This window comes from Crocuta crocuta, unplaced genomic scaffold (assembly GCF_008692635.1).
Source record: "Crocuta crocuta isolate KB4526 unplaced genomic scaffold, BGI_CrCroc_1.0 scaffold102, whole genome shotgun sequence".
Lineage (NCBI taxonomy): Eukaryota > Metazoa > Chordata > Mammalia > Carnivora > Hyaenidae > Crocuta > Crocuta crocuta.
This window is the reverse complement of record NW_027530019.1, coordinates 8,849,023-8,874,741: the sequence shown is the minus strand read 5'-3', so window position 1 is coordinate 8,874,741 and position 25,719 is coordinate 8,849,023. Positions and strand designations below refer to the sequence as shown.

The 25,719-nt window shown below is 51.0% G+C and overlaps 1 protein-coding gene and 1 non-coding gene across 4 annotated transcripts; both read right to left on the bottom strand.

Moving 5' to 3' along the window:
- Positions 1–188: 188 nt before the first annotated feature.
- Positions 189–25,719, bottom strand: SHF (Src homology 2 domain containing F). Of its 3 annotated transcripts, none has more exons than XM_077764483.1 (7): positions 25,695–25,719; positions 10,381–10,522; positions 7,948–8,154; positions 5,980–6,120; positions 4,575–4,746; positions 4,312–4,431; positions 189–926 (listed from the first exon to the last, which is right to left on the bottom strand). In XM_077764483.1, exons 2-7 carry the CDS (start codon positions 10,412–10,414, stop codon positions 740–742), a joined length of 861 nt encoding a protein of 286 aa, XP_077620609.1. In that variant the 5' UTR covers positions 10,415–10,522; positions 25,695–25,719; the 3' UTR covers positions 189–739. The 3 variants fall into 3 exon arrangements, with proteins under 3 accessions (XP_077620609.1, XP_077620608.1, XP_077620610.1); XM_077764482.1 differs by lacking the exon at positions 25,695–25,719 and adding an exon at positions 19,840–19,905; XM_077764484.1 differs by lacking the exons at positions 5,980–6,120; positions 25,695–25,719 and adding an exon at positions 19,840–19,905.
- On the bottom strand, positions 25,640–25,711 carry TRNAH-GUG (transfer RNA histidin (anticodon GUG)). The gene has a single exon. It is a non-coding gene; the product is annotated as a tRNA-His (tRNA).

Genomic DNA, 25,719 nt, shown 5'->3' with positions numbered 1-25,719 from the left:
TCCGGGTGCCNGGCTGCTGGGGATGTTTTGACATCTAGTCAAAGGAAGAAACTTGATGCTTCTAAAGTGCTTTTCACAGCCGGCCTGTGTCTGCTCCGGAGCTGATTTATAAACAGAATCTGCGCTCGCTTCGCCGCTTCCCTCCCCCGGCAGTCCGGGGGGCGGCGCTGGAGGCGCGGACGCGGCTGTGCCTGGCAGGACTGGGTTTATTTATTGCATCTGGCCGGGAGCCGGGGCGGCTCGGGGACTGCGCAAGTTCCCTCCGACCCGAGCCCTTCCCCTCGTTTCCCTATCTTCAAGGCCATCGCCACCCAAGGGGTCTGCCTTCCCCAAGCCCCAAGCCCCAGACTCTGGACGGAGCCAGCCGGTGGTTTAGGGGCGGAGGCGGAGACATGGCCAGGGAGCCCCGCAGGACCGCGTCCCGCCCCACCCCTCATTGACCCAGGGGGAAGGAGGCGGTGGGTAAGGGGGGGTCGCCACATCTGCCTAGGGGCGCAAATGGTGGGGAGCTGCTGATATTAAACTCCTCAGGAAACCAGCGGCTCTGAAGCCCCCTTCCTCCAGGGGCTATCCTTTCTCCCCAGGGATTCCTCTGTCCTCGGCTCCAGACAACCTTTTTACTCCCAAGGCCCCAGTAGGCCTTCCCCTTTAGAATAAATTAAGGAATCTCCAGTTCACTCGATCTCAGGGAGAGGGAAGGGGATGGGTCCAGATTTGTCACAGTGCCCGGCCCTCACATCTATAGAGTCCGAATGGCCACAGGGTAGAGCAGGGACATGTGCTCGGCCCCCTTAATGGGCAGCTTGCGGCTGGCATAGTGGTGCACGATTTCAGGGACGCTGCTGAAGGGCGGGCTGTTCTGGCCCAGCACGTACTTGTGTTCCTTGGTCCTGGACAGCTTCATGTGCATGAAGCCCTGACTGCTCCTGTGAAGAGGAGAGGAGAGGAGACCCTGGTGAGTAGGGGCCGTCTCCAGTCCCCATCCGTTCCCCTCCCCTCCCCCTGCAGCAAATGTGGTTGTTCCAAACCAGCTTTGTGCGAAGTGACTAGAGAAGGTGAAGGTCATGATGTCTAGAAAAACAGGGAGGAGGCAGAGGGGATTTTGTGAGTAGGTAACATGAGGCAATGGCTTTGTGTTGTGGGCACTGGGTGTGCCAAGAATGTGTGAGTGTGCAGGGCATGTGCATGAGGAAACTGGAGCGACCATTCTCCCCACCCCAAACCCTGGGATCCTGGCACCAGTGGCCTCCAGCCTGTTTGGCCAGGACTGGTTTACCTTCCCTATCCTTGAGCTGTGGGGTAGGATACCTTTGGGGGGGGCTCCTAGTGACTCACATGGAGACACAAACATTGTTGGCAGGTCAGTGTGTGGACAGATGTGACAACCAAATGGATCTTGGTTGAGGCTCTGTCTTGCAGAAACCTGGGGAGGGCGTGAGCTGCTCTGTAAGTCCCTCCTAAATCCGGGAATGCTCAACTGCCTTGTTCTGGGGATATCCCTTTACCTTCCTGATAACTGGCCTTGAGCCAAGCCCCAGCTCCTCTATCCCTTCAGCCTGGGATGACATCATCAATAAGGCTGCAGCTCCATTCCCTCCCTCCAAGAGGAAATGCTCCACTGCCTCTCTCATCTCCTTGACACAATCCAGGAAATCAACATTAGTGCCCGGCCCTGCCCACAAGACAAGGACCCTGCTGCTCAGAGGTCTGACCAGCTCCCCGCAGTCCAGACACCCTCAGCCTTAGAGAGAGAGCATGGGGGTGGGGCCCCAGCAAGAACAACCTTTGCCTAAGCTGCCACAGGCCTGGTCCACAGGCAAGGGGGAAGCAATGCTTAGGGGAGCCCTGAAGCCTGAATACTTGTCTCTCCTGGCCAGAGCCTACTTGGGGACAAGTACAAGGCTCAGAAGCTAGTATGGGAGGTAGGGTTGGTGGGGCTGGTGAGGGAGGACCCTTATACTGAGTTAAGGCTGGCAAGCCTTTCCTTTCACTGCCTGGGTACAAAGAGGACTCTGACTGGACCCATTTCACTGGGCCCACAAGTGAATGAGTGGGGTGAGGAAAGTGGGTGACAGAAGGAAGGAAGGGATGGGGGGTTAAAACAGGCCTTTAGTGCCCATCCTCCCAATACAGCCCCTCCCCTGCCATACCCCAGGATACAGTGTTCTAAAGCCTGCTGGGGGCCCCAGGCTGGGTGTGTATGGGGGCAGGGGCATCCTTCTTCTGTAGGCCTGAGATAGTGATTGAGGCTGACAGTGACCACATGGACCCTGGGTAAAGGAGCTAAGGGCCTGAGGAAAACGTATAGCCCCTGAGGGTGAGAGAGAAGGGAGGCAGTGAGTCGTCCCCTTCCTGCCTGCCTGCCTGCCTGCCTGCCTGCCTGCCTACCGTATGCAGGGCCCAGGCCCAAGGCTGTGGGTAGCAGCTTTGGCCTTGCCTTCCCTCACCCTCTCACAGTTTGGGGCCAGCTCCCTATCCACAGTCCACCTGGGATAATCACCTCTCCCCAAAACTGCATTATATCTTCTCCTTGAGGGACAGATCTGGCCAAAAAGGGCAACAAAGTGGCAACAAGCTTCCATCTGGATAACCTCCTGGGGCAAAGTCCCAAGGGCCTGTTAGGACAAAGCAGAGCCCTTGCCCAACCCTCAGGAGCCTGGGTGGGACTTGCTGGGCCGCAGGGCCATGGCTGACTTGGCTTTTGGAGGAAGCTGTTTAATTACCAGTGAAAGCCCTTCCATTACAGAGAGCAGAGAAACCATAATTGTATTTCAGAGAAGCCATTTATATGCAAACGAGGCTCTGGCAGCCGGCTGTCAGTGGGGCCGGATCAGCTTGGGCTGCGGCGGCTTCCAGGACTGCCTCCCCCTTTGGCTTCCCAGGCTAAGGCAGAGCCCTGCTCCACTCTAGGAGCCAGACCTTTGAGGTCTCTCGCCCAGCCTTGGACTATACTAGACTGGATGAGGGGGCGGAGCTATGCAATGGAATAGTGTGGTTCTTGTAGTCAGACTGATCTGGGTTCAAATTCTGCTTTTGCCACCTGATTACCTAGCAGCCTTGAGCAAGTCACATACCTCTTTGTAACGTAAATCAAATTTCTGACAGATGAACTCTACATAAATGCTCCTTTGACCTTATGAGAATTTGCAGACTCCCAGAGATTGAGAGCGTCAAGAAACCTAAATCCATCAATGCATTTTGCAAAGGGAGAAACCAAGGCCCAGAGAGGTTCCATGATTTGCCTAGGGTCACATATCTAGTTTTATTAAGCCAAAGAATAAAATTCAGGTTATTTGACTATAGTCTGGCATTTTCCCCATCATCTTTCAGTTGAAGTTGAATAATTATCTTCAAGTGTAACTGTTTAGTGGTCTCAAACCTCTGTATATTGCATTCGTTTGAAGAGGGGATATACCTGTACCCTGGGTGCCCCCAGGATATGTGGTAGGATGTAGTACAGATGTCCCAGTAGTGACGGCGGGATGTGGATGGACACAGCATTCTGACAGGCTGCCATGTGCAGTGCAGGCTCTACCAGGCAGGACTCCTGGGTGCCAAGGGGAGGATGGGCCACTCTGCCAAGAAGGCCTAGAAGGCCAATGCTGGTCTGTTTATATCTGCTCTCTGAGAGAAAGGCTGATGGGAGGGGAGGGCCCTGCCTCCTCCTCCTCTGCCAGGATCCTTTAAAACTCAGTTATCAGCACCCAGACCTCCTCCCCACTTCTTCAGAGTGAACAACAGTTTTGTGTCCACTGCTCCACCCTCCTCCCAGGACCCAGCCCCCTCCTCACCCTATAGACTCCCTCACGCACACTTCTCTCCTTGCCTGTGCTTCAAGAACATCTTGGGTTCTTGAAAAGATGATAGTGATAATTTATTTAGCACTTGGCATCATGTTAAGTGCCTCCCATGTATTGTTTCATTTGAGCCTTCTCCATACAGTGGATGTTATTATTCCCCCATTTTATAAGTAAGGAAACTGAGGCCCAGAGAGGTTAAGAGGGGTCCAGGCCACACAGCTAGTAAGTAAGTGGCAGAACCTTTGTGAGCTGGACACTAGCTTGACAGTTTACTCTAATGGACTCTGAGCTACTTGAGATTCAGGGCTGAGCCTCAGACTGCCAGGTCCCCAGAGCCTGGCCAGAGTCAGCAAATGTTCATGGAGATGGAGTTCTCCCCAGCTTAGCTGGGCATGGGGCAATGTTAAGAGTCTCCTCCTGTCCTTTTGGCTGTCCTCCCGTGGAGTCCCCCTGGTGTCATCCTGGCAAGCTAATCCTGCCTAAAGCTGCTAGTTGGCCCGCCCCTACTCACTTGAGGGACAGGGAGAAATCATTCTTGCTGGTCTCACTGTTGCGCACCAGGTAGCTGGCCTCTTTGCACAGGCGGAGCAGGTTCTCGGCATCTGTTCGACTGATGGCCCCGTGGTACCAGCTGAGGATGAGAGAGAGGAAGGGGGGCATCTCTGCTGGGTCCCTCGCCGTCCAGGCCCACCCATTCTGGGTGTCCCCTGCAGGCAAGCCGGTGGCAGGAGGGGAAGGGAGGGGAGAGAGTCCCAGCTGGACACAGACACTCACACCTGGTTTTCCAGAGGCAGTGCTGGGTCTGTCCACTCCCCCAGGGGGCTGTTGGGCTCCACGTTTAGGGACTTGGCTGACTTGGGGTTCCCTGCAGAGAGTCGGGGAGGTAGCCGCCCCTTCTCCTCCCGGCCAGGTGACAGGCAGCTCTTCTCAGGTCCTTCAAACTGGGCTGTGGGGAATATACCAGTCATAGTCTCTGAGGACCCTAGACATAGAGCCCTATAGAATAACCAGTGATCCACCCCCATTTTCTGCCACAAGGGGTCAAAGGAATGTTCTGGAAGGGCAAGACATCCTCCTGGGCCTGACCCGGTCTAGGGACAGAATCCTGGGTCCACTCCCCGGTTGGAATGGGGCTCAGCCCTCCTATGCCTCACAGTCCCCATGCTGTGGCAGGAGAGGGGAGAGGAGCAACATGAGAAACCACTTAAACTTCTCCCTTTGGAGCAGCTGCCTGCCTTCCCTTATTCTATTCCCCCTCCGGGTGGCTTCAGCGCTGATAATATTGTTTCTTTCTCCTCCTCAGAGTTCATTACCGTTCTCCAAATCACCCTGCCAAGCCATTCTGTAGAAATGACTTATCGATTTGAGAACAATTATCCGATTCCCCTTGGTGCCATCCTGACAGGCTAATCCTGCCCAAAGCCGCCAGCCAGCCCGCCCCTCCCCCGCCCTGAAGGCTGCTGCCCACAGGCTCCCTGCCCCCACCCAGAGAAACCCAGCTGAGGCGGCTCTGCCCTCCCAGACCAGGGCAGGCCTGACCACTGAGCCAGCACAAGGGAGGGCGGAAGCCAGTGGGCCACATGGGCACAGGCACATAAGCACAGGTGACAGAGACCCTCCTTCATCCTGTGTTTACAAAATACTCCTCACACTCAGCACAAATACAAACGGGTGCTCATGCACACCCTTGGCTGCCCATTCTGTACAAAACTGAACATAGATGAAGTGTTCAGTGCTTCCTTTCTACCCATTTGGACTGTTTCTCTCCTTGTAACACTTTTAAGCCCTTGCAGTCTGTCAGCAGATGCAAGGATCAGACCCTTCCCTTACAATAAGGAGGCAGACACTTCCTGTGCTAGCATCATCCCCACCTCAAGAGTTACTTGCATTGCTGATGGATCAGGGATTGGGTTAGGCAAAATCCTACACAGAAGTGAATTTAAGATAGTGGATTTTTGTGGTACGGTGAGGAAGATATTTGGAAAAGGAGACATCTTCCCCACACCTTTGGGAGGGTTGAGGAATGTGTACTTTGTCCCTTCTTTCTTCCTCCAGGACAAGGGGGAATCTTCCTCGGTCCTCCAGACCCTGCCCCACTCCAGCTCCTCCAACCCAAGCCACAGGGGCCTGAAGGGTGAGAGGACATGTCACCCTGGCCAGAAGCCCCCATAGAACCCACCGCTGCCGTCTTCCAGGCTGGGCTCAGGGAGGGGTGAGGCTGGACCGGAGATGTCCCTGTCCCCGTCAGGCAGGGAGGGGCTGCTGTCCAGCTGTCCCACCGGCGGAGGCCACGGTAGGTCTTTGATGACCTTAATGTCAACTGGAGCCAGTAGCAGCAGGGAGAAGAGACACAGACAGGGACAGAGAGAGACAGAAAGAGGCAGAGGTTGAGACACCAAAACCCAGAGCCAGGACACAGGATAGCCTGGAAAGGAGGAGGGTCAGAGCAGAGGCAGAGGTGCTTCTGAGGTGGGAACAGGACACTCGGAGGGTTGGGTGGAGCCACAGCGCCCACACCAGGCTGGCTTAGTCAAAGGGTGGGAGGCACAGGTAGCAAGGAGCGGGAAGCAGAGCCTAGCCCTGCCAGCCATGTGGGTCCCCTTCATTTGATCTCTCATAGGCCTCCGGGCCCCAAAGGGACCAGGAAAGGAGGAAAAGAGGGACAAGGAGCTGCCCACACCGCCTAGCACCACACCCAGCTTCCCACAGCCTCCTGGCACCCTCAGACCTGTCTCTCTTCCTCCTTTTCCCCACAGCCTGGGAACTCATGGGCTGCAAGACCAAGACAGCCCAGCTTCAGGCTGTCAGGAATACTCAGATGTGGGGGCAGATATTTATTGAAAGTTACCCCCACACCCTCAATCCTGAGCCTTGACAATCAGAAGGGTGATGCCCCTGGTGGCTGCAGGACTGCTAACGAGGTTTCCTAATGACGAGCATAGATTTTCCCATTAAGCAATCCAAACAGTATTGATTCTCCAAGGAGACTTCTGGAGATAAACGGGCCATCCTCAATGGTGCACGCTTTACAGGAAACAAAGTAGAAACCTGTGGTTTCCCAGTCTGGCTGCCGGGGCAGGGAGGACAGAGTGGAGAGCTGAGTCCAGCTCCAGGATGAGCCCCTTGCCCAAGGAGGGGTGAGGGGGACATGAGAGTGGGAATGAAGTCTAATGGCATTTAAACCCTTTACGTTCTCACTGGATCAAGGATACAAGGGTAAAGCTCTCTCCAGGCTCCCCAGGCTGTAGTGCTACCCATTCAGACCACCAACACGCACCTCCCCGTGTTGGACTCCAGGCCTGGGAACAGACACTGGGGTGCTTGTTACCTAATTTTCATTCAGCAAAGGGGATTTCTCATAGCCTCCCTCTCCCCAGGGGCTCCTGCTCCTCAGAAATCCCCCTGGGGGCCTACGCACCCCTGGTCTGGCACGACCTGCTACTGGGAGACACAGCTCTCTGCTTCTGGGCTGGTATCTCTACAAGGTCACACACAGCTCTTCTCCTTGTCTAGAGTGTTAAATGCCTTCTTTTGTTAAGTGTAAGTACTTAACATATGCCACAAGTTTTATCATTTTGTTTGGAATTTCTTTATTTTAAAATATATCCATGGGGTGCCTGGGGGTCTGTTGGTTGAGCATCTAACTCTTGATTTCAGCTCAGGTCATGATCTCACAGTTTGTGAGATGGAGCCCCGCATCGGGCTCTGCGCTGACAGTGTGGAGCCTGCTTGGGATTCTCTCTCTCCCTCTCTCTCTCTCTCTCTCTCTCTCTCTCTCTGCCCTCCTCTGCTCGCATGTGTTTTGTCTCTCAAAATAAATAAATAAACTTAGAAAAATAACAAAAAAATAAATATAATATGCCCAGTCTCCCAAAAGACGGAAGTGGCCAAGCCTCTCAGCCTCCGAGAGATGGTGATGCAGGGAGACGCCTTCATCCTTCTCCCATGCCCATTCCCTGACCCTGCACGCAGTGCTGCACCCATACTGCCCAATTCACCAATCTCTGTGGTGCAGACTCAACTATGCTTCCCCTGAGCCCAGCTCCTGGGCCTCCCCCAGCCCTTGGGGTCCACTCCTCCTACTCCCCTGAGCCTGGAGAGCTGTGTAGAGGCCCCAGCAGACCCACTCTCTCTACCCAGGGCTTACCTGCAAAGGCTTTGGAAATCCTCTCCTTCTTCCATTCCCAGGGCTGGTCATACTCCTCAGGGGGCCTCTCATCATCCTCTGGCAGACGGGACTCCCGGGGCCAGGGGGCCCCCTCACCCTCTGGGGTGGTCCCCTCCTCCTCTGGCTCATAGGGCGTGTCATACAGAGGCAGGGGCTGAGCTGCTGTCTCCTTGGAGCTCCGGATCTCTGCCAGGGCAAGGCAGGAGGGGAGGTGTGAGAGCAGCCCCCGCTGCCCGGCTCAGCTCTTCTGGCAGCACCCCTCAGCAACACACCACACCTCCTGCACAGGAGATGCCACTGCTCTCGGAGCCCAGTGGCCGCACATCCGGGGTCCCTTGCCCTCAAAACACCTCTGGGGTTCCAAAAGCATGGGATCCAATGGAGGCAGGGGCAGAGAAGCACCAGAGTGAAAGAGAGAAAAAAGATCCTTTGATGGCCAGCAAGGGCTTGGGAAATGAGACTTACACATTTAGGAAACTAAGACAGGGTCCTCTCCTAATTCGCCTCCTCTTGGCTACCCAGCTCCAATTCTTTCCTTGTGTCCCATGTACTGTCACTTGACAATCAGAAAATCCTTCTTTGTTGCTCAGACACTGCTGATCACTCCCTCCTTGAAACTCTCCTTTGACAAGTCATTTTCATGGTCCTCCTCTCTGATCTCTCCTGTTAGGACTCTTTCCCTGGACCTTCTCTTGGTCTCTGTTCCCCAGAACCAGGTCTTATTCATCTCTTCCTGCCCTCACTCCTTGCCCTGTCTCATGGCACCCTATACACTTCCAATTGCCATCAAGATTTTCAGTTTAGTGGTTCAAACTCACCACTTCCCCCAGAAGTTCTTCTAGTCTGTTCTGTGATTCTCTTTTTGGGACAGTTGACCCCAGTGAAAATTGAATAAAAGCTATGGAGCTACTGCCCAGAAAAATGTGCACGTTTGCATCCAATGCCGGGGCATTCGTGGGCCTCCTAAGGGTACTCACCTATCTGACCTAAACAGCGTAGCCACCCTCTCACTTTCTTCATTTTTCTCCACTACACTGCTCACCATGGTCCTGGCCCTCCTTCGTCCCTCTAAATCCCATGTGGTCACCACCAGTACCTGATGACTCTCACCCCCAACTCTCCCCAACTCGATTACTGCTAGGGCGACCTCCACTCTGCAGGCTCACGTTTCCATGAGCTCCATGGAATAACACTCCTGACAGCTCCACCCCTCCCCCCTCTCCCAAGGAGGGGGGCAGCTTATCTGATCACCAGTGCATGCTCACTGTCTTTCTCAGCTCTACCTTCTGGTCCTTTCTCCTCCTGCCCCATGAAGGGGCCTATAGCTGTCCTGCGTGGCCCAAGCCTGAGGGGGCAAGTTTAATTCTGTGAAGTATTAAGAAGCTCATCGTGGAGACATAGCTGAGTAATGTTTTCCAATCTACTTTATCAGTAATAAAGCTGACATTCTCATCTTCATCTGTTTCTTTAATCTTATTTCTCAATTATTTCCAAGCTCAGGAGAGGAAGAAAGTGGTGTTAATTGTTGATCCCTTAAAACCTCAACAATTTCCACAACTACTAACTCATCTTTCTGATGCCCAGTTTTTCTAGTCTGTTCTGTACACCAAAGCCTCAGTAATCCCCTTAAACGCCATATTTGTCCTATTTCTTTCTTGCTTAAGAATCCATAATGGTTCCCCTTCTCTTCTGGAGCAAGTCCAAATGGCTCATTCCAGCCTTTGAGGCCCCTCACTGCTCCTCTTGGCCACTCCCATCTTGGCTCCCAGGTATGCCCAACACTAAAGCTATCTACTCTTCAACAAACCTTCCTTTCGTTCTGCCTTGGGGTCTTGGCTAGGCCCGACTCACCCCTGTCCTCTTCTCTGATCACCCCCATTCATTTCTTTCCCTGGATCCTCTCCTGACTTCCGCTCTGTTCCCCAGGGCCAGGTCTTACTCATTGCTCTTTGCGCCCACTTCTTCACATGCCTGCCCAGTCTCACGTGCATTGCATCTGCTTCTCTAGCCATGTGTTTTCAACTGCCATAAAGACGTTCCACTTTGACATCATATCATCTCAAACTCACCACCTTCCCTAAACCTAATGATCTTCCTTTTGGGTTCCATGACCCCCAGCCCACACCACTATCTTGCCCTCCTGACTATCCTAATTCTATCTGTCTGACATTTGGTGTGTGGCCTTCTCTATCACCTCATGTCTCAAGCATCACAAGTCACTGCTCCTTCTCGAAAATGACTCTCTTGAAGGCAGTGACCAAGGACCCAAGGGTGTCCATGTTTGTCCCATGGTCCCCAAGGACCCAGTAAAGGGACCATGGAATCAGTCCTTAAATTTATGGGTCCCAGAGCCTGTTGTGCAAATACCCAGGCTTCAGGGAGCAATACCCCACTCCTGACTCCATCACGCACCAGCCATCATCTTTTGGGCCTCATAGGGCTCCATGTAGCCGTCATTTTCAGGGACCTTCTCTGGAGCTCCTGAAGCTCCTGCTGGGCCTTCACCAGTCTCCTGAACGTCAAACGGGTCCGCATAGTCTTCTAGGATTGCCAACTGTGGGAAGACAGTGAGAAGAGCAGGCTTCAGACATCTGAGAGACAGCTCTGCTTCTCCCCAGATGCTATGTCCATGAGATCCAGAGCCCAAGGCATCCAAAGGCAGGCTCTGAGCTTGGATGGATGGGGACAAGCCCTTCCTGTGCAGGGCTCCCCTACTAGGCTGCCAACAGAGTGAGAGATGTTTCTCTTCTGTTAATTTTGTGCTTCTGGGCCATTCCTTAGGTTAAATTGCCAGGATGAAGCGCTGGGCCTTAAGGCCTGCCTCAGTCAGGGTCCAGGAAGGGCAAGAGAGGTGTTCAACACCAGGTGGTTCAACAGAAGGGATTAAATCACAGAGTGGGTTACAAAGGTGGTAGGGGAATTCAAAGAACAAGAGGGAACAGCAGCCGACTCAGAGGTTAACTTGGTCCATGCCTACAAGTTCATTCCCAGATGCTAAACAAAGAAAAATTTGCTAACCATGGAAAAAAGAAAGGCTAAGTGCTCACTTTATGACACAATTCTGTTGGTTTATCCTCACAACATCCATCATAATGCCTCGTGGGTATTATTATCCTCGTTTTAAGGAAATGGAGGCTCAGAGCAGGTAGGGAACAACATGCCCAAGACCATTCCACCTAAGTAGAGGAACCAGGATTGGAACCAGGATTGTGCAAAATTAGGCTTCCAACCTGCCACCCGTGGGCACGTTGGCCATCCTGAGAGAGAGGCCACTTGAGGACAGCCCTGAGGAGAGCCAAGATTTGGGCTCTGCTGAAATCGCCTGGCTCCTGGAGGACAGGAACAGGAGAGGCATTGCCTTGGCCCGCCACATCCCACACTGCCCGTCTACCCCACAAGTGGCTCATGACCACCCCTCTGTCCCTGTTCCCCGTCAAGGCAGAGTGAACTGTAATTCAAGCGCCCTGAGGAAGAGCTCAAGGTGCTCAGGGCGGGGTGCAGCTGAGGACAATAGAGCCTTTCTCCAAGCTGGGCACAGGCTCCTGGAAGGGGGGAGGCCGAGGTGGAGACAGAGCCCAGCCTACCCGGGGCTGCCAGCACCTCAGGGGAAGCACTGCACACGGAGTTGACAGGCATTGACAAGCGGTGGCTGTGGGGCCTGCGGGCACAAGGAGGGGCCACCCCTGCCTCTCCCCATTCTCGGTTGTAGGCTTTGGGTCTGGGCCAGACTAGGACTGTGGGAGCAAGTGAGCAGGGAGGCTGCGAGGTGACCACCTGCCCTGGGTCAGTGGGTCTGGAACCCTAGCAAGGCACAGATGGAGAAAGGAAGATGCCTACCACAGATTCCCCTCCTGCATGTTTCTTGGCCCCACGTGAGCCCTCTAGGGCTCTCTGAAGCACATCCCAACAACTCCTACCATCTCCCCCTTCCGTTCTTCAGCTCTCACCCTGTTCCACCTTGTTCCACCCAAGCCCCCAGCTCCTTCACCTCCCTCAAACCTCTACCTGTGTCTGGGATAACCACCATCTCAGGTCATCCAATCCCCACCACCAGACCATCCACTAGCCTAGAGTTCTTTCTTTCCTGTTTCTATCTCTCCAGCTCTAGCATCTGGCACACAGTAGGTACTAGAAAAATGTTTCTACTACATCACTGCCTATCTCTCCATGGAGCCCTCTACCCCTAGTCCTCTTTACTCCATTAAGTAGAGAAAAGAAGTCCACTCCCATCCCAAGCTGCTTCCTCTCAGGCCAACTAGCACCCACAGCCCCACCCACCTGACCAAGGAGGCTCTGGAGTTGGCACCCAGCCTCACGCTTGTATGTGGCAGCTACTCAGTAACTGAATTCAGTGGACGTGTTATCCTTAAACTGTGTAATGCCCACAAGAAAAAGCCCAAAGTAGGGGTGCCTGGGTGGTTCAGTCAGTTGAGCGGCCGACTTTGGCTCAGGTCATGATTTTGTGGTTCGTGGATTCAAGCCTCACGGTTGGGCTCTGTGCTGCAGCTGGGAGCCTAGAGCCTGCTTTGGATTCTGTGTCTCCCTTTTTCTCTGGCCCTCCCCTCTCTTCCCCTCCCCTCCACACACACACACACACTCTCTCTCTCTCTCTCTCAAAATTAGATAATTATTAAAAAGAAAAAAAAAAGCCCAAAGTTAAAGAGATTTAAAGATTCCACTTTCTCTCTGCCCATCCTGGATCGCTTTGTTACCTGAAAGCTCTACGCTTTGTTTATTATTTTCCCTCTGCTTGGATTAGATTATTTTTTTTCTTCAGAAAGCCTTTCCATGCTCCCCACAGGTATGGTTAGGTGCCTCTGTGCTGGGCTATTACTACATTGTGTTGTAAACACTTGTTTTATCTTCTTCCTACAGACTGTAAGCTTCCTGAGGGAAGGAAACATGTTTACTAATAAATTCCCAGTTCCTGAAAATATTCAGTAGATATTTGTTAAATTAATTCACATAAAACAGGAAGAATGGACGAAGGAACCACTTTTCCTGGTTTATTAGGAAGAGAAAGGAATCATGAATCCAGTTTGGGGGAAGGGGCATTGAGTCCCAGGAAGCTGCTCAGTGAGGAGTGCCTGGGCAAGCCGAGCACCTCAAACTTTACAGAGCCCCTTAGCTCTTCCCTCCCAAGCCAGTGCCCTTCCCACTGGAATCCTAGGCTGGTGCTCGAGCTGTGACCCTTCCCAGTCAGTGTGGGCCTCCCCAGCGCCAGCCCACGGTGCCTGTGGGCACCCAGGTGGCAGCTCTGTAGGCAGCTCAATGGCTCCTCTGTTCCATCCCTGACTCCACACCCTGCTCCAGGAAACCCTAGCCCCCCGCCCTGGGCGGGTCACCCAGAGGAGCCACCCACAGGGCTGGGAGTCAGGAATAGAAGCAGAAACACCTGCTGGGAAGGCTGGCGAGATAAGCACCCATCCTGAGCACAGAGGATTCCTGTCAGAGGCTAGGCCGGCCTTCCCAGTGGCTTCTAGGTCACGTGCAGAGGCAAAACTGCTCAGCAGGGGAAAGCCGCCTCTGCAGGCTTCTGACACCTTTGCTCTACCAGGATTTATTTTGTTTATGGGACCTTTACCTGACTCTGCTGTACTCACTGTTGTATACCACATCCATCACAGGGCCTGGCATATGGTAGGTGCTCAATGCACATTGACTGGATGCTCAAAAGGCCTCCCTCTCCTCAGACTCTATCTTCTGGAGTGACACAGACGCTCATGTCCCCGTTCGCACCAACTCGGACCACCCTGACCAGCAGCAGCTGTTGCAGTCAGGAGAATCGACATTTGAATGGGAATCCCAGCCTCTGATTCAAGGGCAGAGGTGAAGGAACTGGCAGGGAAGGCACCTAAAACCAGGGCTAATATTTAAGCAAGCTCTTGGTGTACAGAATGCTACTGAAATGCTGAAATGCTTCCAAACTAGTAGGCAAGTAGCTGCTGCTCAGAGGGCCACTTTTGCCTCCTGCCAACGAGATCCCCTCCCTCTTGCCATCCAGCAGGGCGCCTCCAGACCCAGCTCTCGTGCCTGTTCCGATTGGGCAGCGCCCCTCCCACAGCAGCTGTCATGCTGAGCCTCTCCCGAGGTGGCTGGCAGGGCTGCCATCTGGCTTGACCTTCCGCTCTGCAGCTGGGCCCAGCTATGAGTTCCTGGCCATGTCCACGGGGCTTGTGGGCCCAAGGGGAGCAAGGGGGGCACGTGTCACAGGATTTGGGCTTTGAAAGGTCCCCAAAGTCTACCACTGTCCCTTTCCTCCATTTCTTCAGTTGACCTTTAATGACTGGGAGCCCCTGGTTTTTCACCTGTAGAATGGGGATGGTATTAGTTAGTACCTATGTCAGAGGATTGGAAAGAGGAAAATGAATATAGAAGTCCTTAGTTCAGAAGCTGGGATGGAGTCAGTGTTCAACAATTGCTAGCCCTGATGATCATCTCTTACATTCAGACACTAGAGCCCAGAGTTTAGGTGTGTGGTGGGGTGTGCAGACTGCAGTAGTAGAGACAAGATTGTGACCCAGGTCTCCTGACTCTCACTGCCTTGCTGCAGATTTTCCAGAGAACTTAGGAAATGTAGCATCTTCTCTCTGCTACTTGTAGATTTAAAATACACTTTAGCATGGAGGTGCCTGGGTGGTTCAATCGGTTAAGCACCAAACTCTTGGTTTTGGCTCAGGTCACAATCTCACAGTTTCGTGAGTTCGAGCCCCGCATTAGGCTCTGGGCTGGCAGCACAGAGCCTGCTTGGGATCCTCTCTGTCTCTCTCAAATAAAGAAGTAAAACTTTAAAACTCACGTAGCAAAGAGATCTGTCTAATTTTGTTTAACTCAGCATTTCTCCAAAGTATTTTACTATGAAGTCCTTTTTCCACAGTCAGTTTAGGAAAAGTCATACTCTTTACCTTTCCCTATCAACCTTGTTGTACCCTCTGTTCTCACTTCTTGGAATACCCTTCCCAATTTTATCTGTCATGAAACTCATTCACATGAAACAAATGTGCTATTATCTTTTTCTAATTACAGAGAAATGCCATGCTTGTAAAACATCCCAACATCACAGACACACAATCGATGTTGAAAACATCTGTGGTCACGCCAGGATTGGGTGGCAAATGCTGGCCTTCAGGATTTAGGAAACAGCAGTGAACCCAGCACGGAATGCACTCTTCATTCCTTCTCTGCATCTCCTTCCCCCTGTTCATTAGCAAATGCTTAGTGAATGTTTCTCGTCTGCAGGACCCCTCTCAGGTGCAAGGTCTCAGGGCCAGGCATTGGCAGCTAGTCTGGAGTCAGGCTGTCTGGTTGTGAACCTGGGCTCTCCTTATTAGCTGTGAAACCACGCAAGTGTGACTCAACATTCCTGTGCTTCAGTCTCCCTAGACAGAACCTGGGGAAAATAGCAGAATTTTCCTCGTAGGGTTGTTGGAAGAATCAACTGGTCTAAAACATATCAGCTGCTTTAAAATGGTACCAGGCACAAGGTAAGGACTCAGTAAATGTCTGCCATTATATCATCAAAGACAAAAAGACCAGATTTCCAGGGCCTCCAAGAGCTCACAGTGACAGCCACAATGCAAGCTCCCAAAAGAGTGTGGCACCTTGAGGTGCTGTGAAGCCCCGTGGTTGGGCACCAGGCAGCATACAAAGATTGGGTTCCATCTCTGCTCACATAACATCACAGCGGTTCTGTGGGGAAGGCAAACTGGAGTGGGCAGCAGCTACCCCTCCAAGCTCCAGGCCTCAGCCAGCTGCTCCCACCCATGGTCCACAGGGCCCCGGCTGTTCCCAGCTCCCAACAGGTGGAGTGCCAGGGCTGACTGAGGTGTTACCGAGTCATTGGCCAAGCCAACACGCTGCAGATGTCTTCCGGAAGGAGTGAGTGTCACAGTGTGAGGAGAGACACTGGGAAGAGTGGATAAAATCCCAGGGTAGCCACAGGCCTCAGCACCCCCCACCCCCACCCTGCAAAGCACCAAGGGTAGCACAGATGCCCAGTCCAAGCCCCAAAGGGTTAAGAGGCCTAACCAGTCCACGAAGGTCCCTTCACCTGTGCCTTCTCTTCTCCTCCCTCTGCCTCCATCAGAGGACATTTGCAACATAAACAGATTAGAAGGGCCTCTATGGAACTGATAAGAAGGAAAATTAAAGCAAATAAACTCCAAAAAGGCAAGGACCAGGTAGGTCTTCTAGGTGGTGAGTCCCTTTCAGCACCCAGGCCAGTTTCGCTTAATGATATACAGACCCTGAATGAACACTGGCTAAGGCAGGGTCCTGCGGTAGCCCCCACCCACCTTCCTAACCCCAGGCAGGAATGTCTTGTTTGGCTTCAGATACCCTGAACGTCTCCCTCCCTTTCCTCATTCTACCTGTCTTTTCACTTGTTTCCAACTTTGGGCCTTGGAGGATCAAAGTCCCTGTGGACACCATGTATGAGGTATACCTATTTTTAAAATATTTTGGGCCTTAGGAACTCCTCTGAGAATCTGGGAGAAAAAGGCTCATGCACCCAAATATTTGCACACAATTTCTGGGGGGTTCATGGAACCGCAGAAGGCCCTCCATGAGCTAAGAACAAGAGTCCTAATTTCAACTCATACAGGGTGCCTGTCTTATTGTTCACATTATCTCTTTCTCTGTCCCTCTGTCACACACACACACACACACACACACACAATCTAGGCAGAATCGAGGCAAAGGAAACACTGTAGAGATGCTCACGGGCAGCGCAAAGCTTCATCCAATCAGGGCCACTTTCCCATACTCATCCCGCTTTCCTAATTAGACCAGGTTTTTCCTCTTGCAGGTCTGAGAAAAGGGAGCAAAGCAAGGAAAAGGGAGCAAACCAAAGCAAGTTCTCTAACCCCTCTGTCAGAGCATGGCCTAGAGGCCGGACAGGGCCCAGCACCATGAGGGAGTTCTTCCTATGGCCAGATGGCAAGGCCCTGCCTGCCTGCTTCAGGGTGCTGCTCCTGCTGCTCCCACACCTGCCCTGCCAGGCCTACCCAGATGGCCACCCTGGCCCCCTTGCCAAATGCAGCAGAGGGACTCAGGGAGGGCCAGTAGCCGGAGCCTTGCATAGGGGGACACCACTGGTCCTAAGCCCCTGGACTTCTCAGGGTTCTGTCTAAATTCTCATTCTTTCCTGCTCCCACATTCACTTCCCACAGGGCTCATTTCCCCCTCAATCTTCTCATCATAGAAGCATTTCCACTCATTTCATCAAAGCTCACAACCCAGCCTCTCTCAGAGGGTTCTAACACACCTGCACCAGTCACTGGGCTCCAAGAGAAGGAGGAAAATGGACCAGCCCAAGGTACACCCTGGTCTGTAGTCCCCATCTCACCTCAAGAAGTGACCCAAAAGCAACAAGCCAAGAACATGTGCATGGCCTAGAGGAGAGGAACAGAGAATAGGGCAAAAACAGCCTCACAGAACAGAAACTCCAGCTGGACAGGCAGACTCACCATTTAGGGACAGCAACTCTGTGTGAGCTCTGCAGGTCTATGCGAACACTTGGGTTTAGGATAAGGAGATCAGATACCTAGCCTGGACTCTTCCTAAGGGAAGACTCTAGGATCTCCTGAAGTCTGCTCCTAGATGGGTGGAACTGCTCTCTCTCAATGGTGGGAAGCTCCAGGTCAGCGCCCACAGAGACAACGTCCCTGCCCCTGAGCCAGCTTGAATGGCATCCTGGATCCCTCTCATCACACCCACTAAAGAAACCACAGATTGTGTGGCTCCTGGGAGATCCTGCTGGATTTCATTCCTGTCCCTGCAGCTGACAAAGGAGTCAGATGCCTCTTGGCCCCTAAGGTCTGAACAGCCCACAGATCACAGAGCTGACCAGGTTGAGGCATGGATGCCCTCAGTGAGAGGCTATGGGTCTCCACATAGTTGTGTGGATGCAGCACCTTCCTTGGGAGTCTCTGTGGAGGAAATGTACAAAAGGGAGCTGTGGTTAAGGGAGTCTCTGACCTTCAGGGCCCCTAGCAATGGACTTCCATTCAATGGACATGTTTCATTTACCCCCTTTCTTTTAACATTTATTCATTTTTGGGGGAGAGAGAGAGACAGTGTGAGTTGGGGAACGGCAGGGAGAGAGGGAGACACAGAACCTGAAGCAGGATCCAGGCTCTGAGTTGTCAGCACAGAGCCCGACGTGGGGTCTGAACTCAAAGGGCGAGATCATGACCTGAGCCAAAGTTGGATGCTCAACCAAGCCACCCAAGCCCCTCTCGTTCACCCCTTTTTATGCCAAGCATACGTCAGGCACTTGGGAGATATAGGTATGAGGAGGACACTGTCCTTGTCCTAGAGGAGCCCCTGGCCTGGGGACATTCCAAGACACTGCAGAGAGGAAGGCCAGGGAAAACTAAGGCCCATGTGCCAATGGACGGTGGTCAGGAAGGAAACTAACTGGTCAATAGTAAGAATAAGACCTAATGCTCCCTCTGCCTCACTGCCACCACCACATCACCCAACAGCAGGGGACAAGGAAGGAGGGAGCCAAAGGGTATGTGATGAAAACACAGCCTTCTGCAGGCTAAGGATCCTGGCCCAGGATGGGCAGTCATGCCCATAGCAGGAACTAGGGGAAAAATAATTCACATTCCTGAGGCTTCTGCTGTGACCCTGACACATCTCTCTTACCCAGGGAATCAGGCAGAACATCGCTCTCTCCACTGAAAACCTCAACATTGGAGCCAATAGATTCAGACAGCAACTTTGCTCTCCAATCAAATAAAACTGTGTTCTCTGCTGAGGAAAGGGATTAAATCCCAGAGCTGAGCTCCAAGATGTGTGAGGAGAGGACAACAAAGCTAGGGCGGCCCACAGAGTCACTGTCATGGAATTTAGGGCTACAGGGACCTGGGGATGGCTTTCAAGCTGTCAAGGAGGGATAAGGCCGAAGTGGGGTAAGATAGGGGATGGCTTCTCCACCGGGGGCCTCTGAGGCAGAGTGGATGTTCTCCAGAACAGCGAGTGCCCAGCTCTCCTCTCATCCCACGCCTGCAGGTCCACCAAAGGCTCTAGCCTCCCTCAGAATGAATCCAGGAAAGGGGCGGCCAGGAGGGGAGAAGCGGGATCCGCTGCTGATCCCCTTGTGGCCAACAAGTTCTAAGCACTGATTGCCCCCATACCTGGGGAAACAAGAGAAGGAGTGCAGGAGTGGGCCTGCCTGGGCCTCAGTGGTCAGTATCCTCCGTGAAGAGCTACATACTGCCTGTTCCGGCTTCCTGAGAACAACAGTCCACCTGGCTCCAGTACCAATGGGTAAGGCAAAGGCCAGCTCTTGCTCTGTCCACGGGGAGAACCCCCAGCCCTCACCTTCCTGGGGCTTCAGCACTTGCAAGGATGCTTGGGCTCTCTGAGGAGGAGGAGGAGGAATGGAGCTTTGTGTTGCCTCTGCCTTGGGGGGTGTGGGGGGAGGGGTCAGAGATCAAAGGGCAGGGAGCCGCTGCTCCCGGAGGGCAGAAAGGCAATAAACTGGTGGAGGGGCAGGGGAGTGGTGTGTGCAAATCCCGTTAGAAAAAAACCTAGCTGAATAGGCCCCCGGGAGAAGAGGGAGGCGGAGGACTGAGATGAGGAGAGCAGAGCCCGAGATGAAGAGGGTCACTAGTCCTGGGGCGGTAACAGAGACTGAAGCAGAGTTTGGGGCGCCCGTCCCAGATTAGTCGGTCGAGAATTTGAACAAAGGTGGGTGAAGGCTTCAAGCCCCCGGGTCAAGGATTGAGATCGTGTCCGTCAGGAACCGTGACATTGAGGGGCCCAGGCCCGGTCCCTGTCAGGCCACCTTTGTCCCTTTTGAAAGCCCCAGACCTCGTACCACCTCTCCTCTCGGCCACCCCCGCCCGGGGCAGCACTCACCCTGTCGCTGCTGGCGGGGGGTCCAGAGATCCGCTCCTCGGGAGGGGGCGCTGGGGGGCCAGGGGTCTCAACNGGTGCGGGCTTCCAGCCGGTGTGGACGCACGAGAAGTAAGTGGGCGACCCCAGGGCAGAGGATACGAATCCTGGACTGAAGGTGAAACCTCCACGTGTCCCCACACGTGTCCCTGTGGGGGCGCACCCGTCTCCATCTGTTCCCTCTCCCCAGCTCCCAGCTCACGCGCGGGGCCTCACACTCCTGGGGTCCCGGACCCTGGACGCCTCCCGTCCCTCCCCTCCCCTCCCCCTAGCCCTCCTAAATGGAAAATATCCCAGGAGGAAAAGCTAGGGAGCGCGAGAGAAGGGGCTGTTCCGTAAGATGTGTCTGTAACAACCCCCTCTCTTCTGTGTACCATGGGAGCCCCACCTACCTCCTCCCATTCGACTGCTCCCACTGCATTGCTTCCCAATAGCAGCAGACACATCTCACATCACAGCTAATCAACTCCCTAGTGACACCCACATCTCCCGTGTCGTTTCCACACACGCCCTCCTCACATGCAAACAGCCCTCACGCAAACGCCTCCCATCCACCCGCGCACCCGCTTGGAGCAGGCCCACCCGGCCCTGACGGCCTCATGCGCACACACGCAGAAATCCCTTCAATCAAATCCCAGGTTTCATTGTCAATCAGATTAGTGACAGAATAGAAACAGACAAGTCAATAAATCAAGTCTAGAAACAGTTCCAATGTTGTCTATCACAAACCCCTTATCCTCTGGAGGCTCGGATGCTCAAGCGTAGGCATTTTGGGCTTAGAAATAAAGCCAGTTTCTCCACAGAAATAATGTAGCCCTGAAGCCAACACCAGTGTTTGCTTTTGGCTGTGCTGGGAAGGTAGCAGCTTCGCCTCAGCATCATCCAGCCCCCCGGCACTGCCTCAGAGTCTCTCTCACCCTTGGACTCACATCTGCCATGTGAGGGAGCAGAGAGCCACATGAAGCCCCAAAGGGAAGGGGGCTCAAAGGTGTGGGAGTAGAGAAGGATGTGATAGGAAACCTGGGATCCCAGGGCTCAGGACTGCAAATATTTGTTGGTTTTCTGTTTTGTGCATATTCTAGTTGGCATTATAGGACAGTGCTTCTCAAACTTTAATGTGAACATGAATTACCTAGACAACTTGATAAATTGCACTTTCTGATTCTGTAGGTCTAGCTGGGGTGGGGTCCCAGGCTGTAGTTTTAACAGGCTCACAGGTTATCCAGATGCTGCTGTTCTCCGCACCCCACCCCCAAACACACACACACTTGTAGTAGTAGGGCTGTGGGGGACACTGACTCAGGAGTCCAATAGTTGTGGGCTCTAGCCAGATTTCTGAGCATGATACTCAGTGCAACTGATTCTCATTTTCCTTTTATCTGCAAAGGGCATAATAATTGTTGTGTGAGGATTAGGGAGATGATGGATAATCAACAGGCTCTGAAACCTGTAAAATGCTTACAATGGAAGGTGTCACATGAAGGCCCATATGTTTAAGAAGTATGGAGTTAAGTTGCTGACAGCTTAGAGGAATGGAATCAATGAAGTCTACACAAAAGATGCCTTCATGGGGGAAGTAGGCCTGAGTGGGTAGGATTTGGACAGATGAAGCAAAAGGGTGAAAAGTCACTCTAAGCTACGAGGTAAGCATCAGCTGAGCGAAGGCAATGGGGTAGGAAACAGCATAAAGATTTGTGGTGGTAAAGAATAGGAAAAATTGCTAGATGAGGAGGGGGAGGATGTGATAAAGGTAGTCTTTAAATCATAATTTTAAAACTAATGCCTTGTGTGCACCTTGAAGTTCCTGTTGTTTTAAATGATCTGTTAATGCACTTTCTTCTCTTATCAGAGTATGGACTCCTGGAAGCAGGCCATTGAGCACCTCCAGGGGGGCGGCAAAGGAGCTTGCTATGAACCAAGGATATAGAGGTGAGGTCATCACAGCAAGGCTCTCTGAGACTTGGGTGAGGTTTGCCAGATCCAAAGTCTTGCATTTTAAGCATTACACCATAAAATCAGGAGTCTGTAGGAGAGCAGGGTGCTCCCATCATTTAGTGCAGAGCCTGTCATGTGGCAGGAGCTTAACAAATGTTGAAATGAATAAAGATAATTTCTCTTGTTCTTATTTTTATATAGCTATAATTGCAGTATACACAATTTTATGTCCTTATTTTTTTCACTTAACATTGCATAATTTCCCCATTTTTATCACGTAAGCTTTATTTTCTTCCATTTTTAAAAAAATGTCAAACCTATAGACAAGTCCAAAGAAAGTACAGTGGAAATCTGTGTGCCCTTCCCCTAGATTCACTACTTTTTAACATTTTGCCATATTTACTGTATCCCTTTCTCTTCTTTCCTTAAACATCTGATGCAATTTGCAAATATGACACTTTCACTCTAAATAATTCAACAGTCATTTCCTAAAAATAAAGAATTCTTCTATAGGGCCATATGAACACGTCCACAATAATGCTATCTGTTATGCAGCCCATATTAAATGTTTCCCTCAAAATGTCTTTTACATATATATATATTTAAATTTTTTTAAAACATTTATTCATTTTTGAGAAAGAGATAGAGTGCAAGTGGGGGAGGGGCCGAGAGAGGGAAACAGAATCTGAAGCAGGCTCCAGGCTCTGAGCTGTTAGCACAGAGCCCTACGACGACGCAGGGCTTGAAGCCACAAGTGGTAAGATCATGACCTGAGCTGAAGTTGGATGCTTAACCGACTGAGCCACCCAGGTACCCCTACTTTTTAAAAAATTTTTAAAATTAAATTCATTTTTGAGAGAGTCAGAGCACAAGCGGGAGAGGGACAAAGAGAGAGGGAGATACAGAATCCGAATCAGGCTCCAGGCTCTGAGCTGTCAGCACAGAGCCCAACACTGGGCTTGTACTCATGGTGAGATCATGACCTGAGCCAAAGTCGGACACCCAACCGATGAAGCCACCCAGGTATCCCTACATATATATTTTTGTCTTGATTCAGGATTGAATCAGGGCTCTTCCAATGCATTTGTTTGTTAAGATTCTTTAGTCTTTTGAAATTTTGAACAGTTCCCCATTTTATCGTTGCTACTTTGTTTTTCATGATATTGATCATTATGAAGCATCCAGGGTAGTTGTCATGTAGAATGTTCCACATTCTGGGTCTTTCCATAGTTTATTAGATTCAGTCTGGACATTTTGTAAAAGACCACTACATAGGGGATGTTGTGGACTTCCCACTGTTTCACACTGGCAGGCCAGTAGTGCACATTTGTCCCTTTATTGGCGAAAATAGGCCAGATCACTTGGTTTATTTGGAGTCTATCAGATCTTTACAATTTAAAGTAAGCTGTGATGTGATATCCTAAGGTCTTTGATTATTTGCTCCCATAATGTTTTACCTAGCGGTTTTTAGCTTCCATTGATGATCTCTGCTTGTATTTGTTATTACACTGGGGATTGCAAAATGGTGACTCTAATTCTGTCATTTCTTCTGCATTTATTATCTTGCATTCTTTTGTAAAGAAGAGCTGCTGCTGCTTCTATCTCTGACTCTCTGTTTCTGTTTCTCTCATCTCCATCATTTCCAAAATTACCAATCTATCTATCTACCAGTCCAATGTGATATAACCCATTATCATTATTACTGTTATTACTTTTTGATGCTCCAGTACACAGCTCTTTAAAGAGGCTCCTGTGTACTTTTGATGTGGCCCATCAATATTTAAGCAGTTAACTTGCTTTCTTACAGATAATATTCCAGACTTATACTTCCCCTGCTATAGACCTGTAATCAGCCATTTTTAAAAGGGGAACTTCATTTCTTTTAGTTGGAGGTGGTATTTAAAAGCTGACTTATCACTGCATTTATGTAATTTTGATACTTTAAAAATGACTACTCAGTATATTATCAAATGAACATATTTTAGTTTAGTTCAATATCACTTTATTTGTTGCACATTTAGGCTATTTGCACTCTCTTCCCTTCTAAATAACCCTGTAATAAACATCTTTTTGCACATAACTTTTCCAAGTTTTGGGTTATTTCCTTTAGTAATATTCCCAGAAATGGAATTATTGGGGCAAAGGTGTACTTTTCTTTTTCTGACTCTTGATAAACATTGCCTAGTTGATTTCATGGAAGGTTGTTAAAATCCACAATGACTTCTAAGTGTCAAACCCAATGATTTTATCGTATTCCTCTTTCTCCTTTGCAGCACCTGAATGTGCTGACCTCCATCTCTGAAACCTTCTCCCGAACTTTCCTTAAATGACACTGTTATGGTTCTCCTCCTTTTATTCAGGCCACATTCTCTTCCTCCTTTAACCTCCTAAATTTATGCCTGTCTCAAGGCCTAGTCCTTAGCCCTCACTTTTCTTAGTGGGTACTGAGTAGAGTGTCCTCCCTTCTGTTTGTCTGACTTTGGGTGCCCAGTCCTCTCCTAAGCTCAGATCCCTTCTGGGTTTTTCCTTCTAAGAGTGGTCCTTGCCTTTTGTCTCCAGCCTTGCCTCAGGCCCATCTCTGTTCACAAACTTGAGAGAAGAAACATCTTAGTTTACTTACGCATGCACTCTGTTCTTTGAGATTCTAGATGTAGATGGAGTTTCATTTGGGCCAAGTTTTCTATTTGATATGAAAATAACATGGTTTTGTTTTGAAAGAATACAACCTAAGATGCAATCATGAAGTAAACTGGGCCGCTTGACAGTTATGGACTCCATAAGAAACCTCTCTTCAAATATTTATGGAGAGGCTGTATGCTTGGAATATACACATAGTGAAATTCAGTTCTACCTTTCATTAACCTGAATTTTCTAACTGATTATAAGATAGCGGAGAGATGGAAATGAAGGATCTCTAAATGGACTACCGAGTCCCTCTTCCCAACTCCCAAACTAGTATACTACCCTGTCCTTCCAACACGAAATCAAAATAGGGCTGCTTCTCAGCAGAGCCCAGGCTACCATCAAAAAGTTTTTTATAAACACAGGAAGGAATCCCTTTCCCATATATCTCACCAACCCAGCCAGCCCTCACCTGCCCCAGCCAGGATCCAGGGCCTCAGGAGAAAAATGACAGGATCACTGGGTGGATAGTCCCTCCAGGTATGTGGATTCTTCCTTGTAAAGGGAGTTTGTCTATCTGCATATTTATCACCTCAAGCGCTGTCTGACTTCTGGGGGTGAAAGCGAGGAAGGGAAGAGGTCATTTGTGTTATGCAAGAAGCAGAAGTGGGGGTTATATTTTTAGACATATATGCATATACAATTATTTGTTTATACAAGGGCTGTCATGGAAAGATATGAGAGAAACCAAAAATTGGTGGGTGAGGTGAAGAATGAGAGGGAGGCTTACTTTTCACTGGACTTGTACATGTATTCTCTATTTAAACATGAAAAACTCAATTTTTAAAAATTCATGAAAAGGGAAAAAATCGGAAGGTCACATGGGCGCGGTTTTGCTGCTGTAGAATGATTTAGATAACGGTTTCCAATTTTTTCGGGCAGGAAGGGATTCTAACTCATGTGAAATAGAATTCACAATTCATTAAATTGTGCTCGCTTCGGCAACACATATACTACAATTAGAATTCAGAGCACTGCATGAGAATTGCTGGAGGTGGCGATCTTAGGGGTGGCTCAGTTTTCAAGGTGGAAAGACCCGGTGGCGGTTTATTTCAAGAAAGCGAGATGTGACCTATAGAAAACGTCCGTACGAAAAGAAAAAAAAAATTAAAAAGACGAGCCCCTTGCCGTGCCATTGTTCCCACAATGCCGTGACTCGGATTCGAACCGAGGTTGCTGCGGCCACAACGCAGAGTACTAACCACTATACGATCACGGCGAGCTACC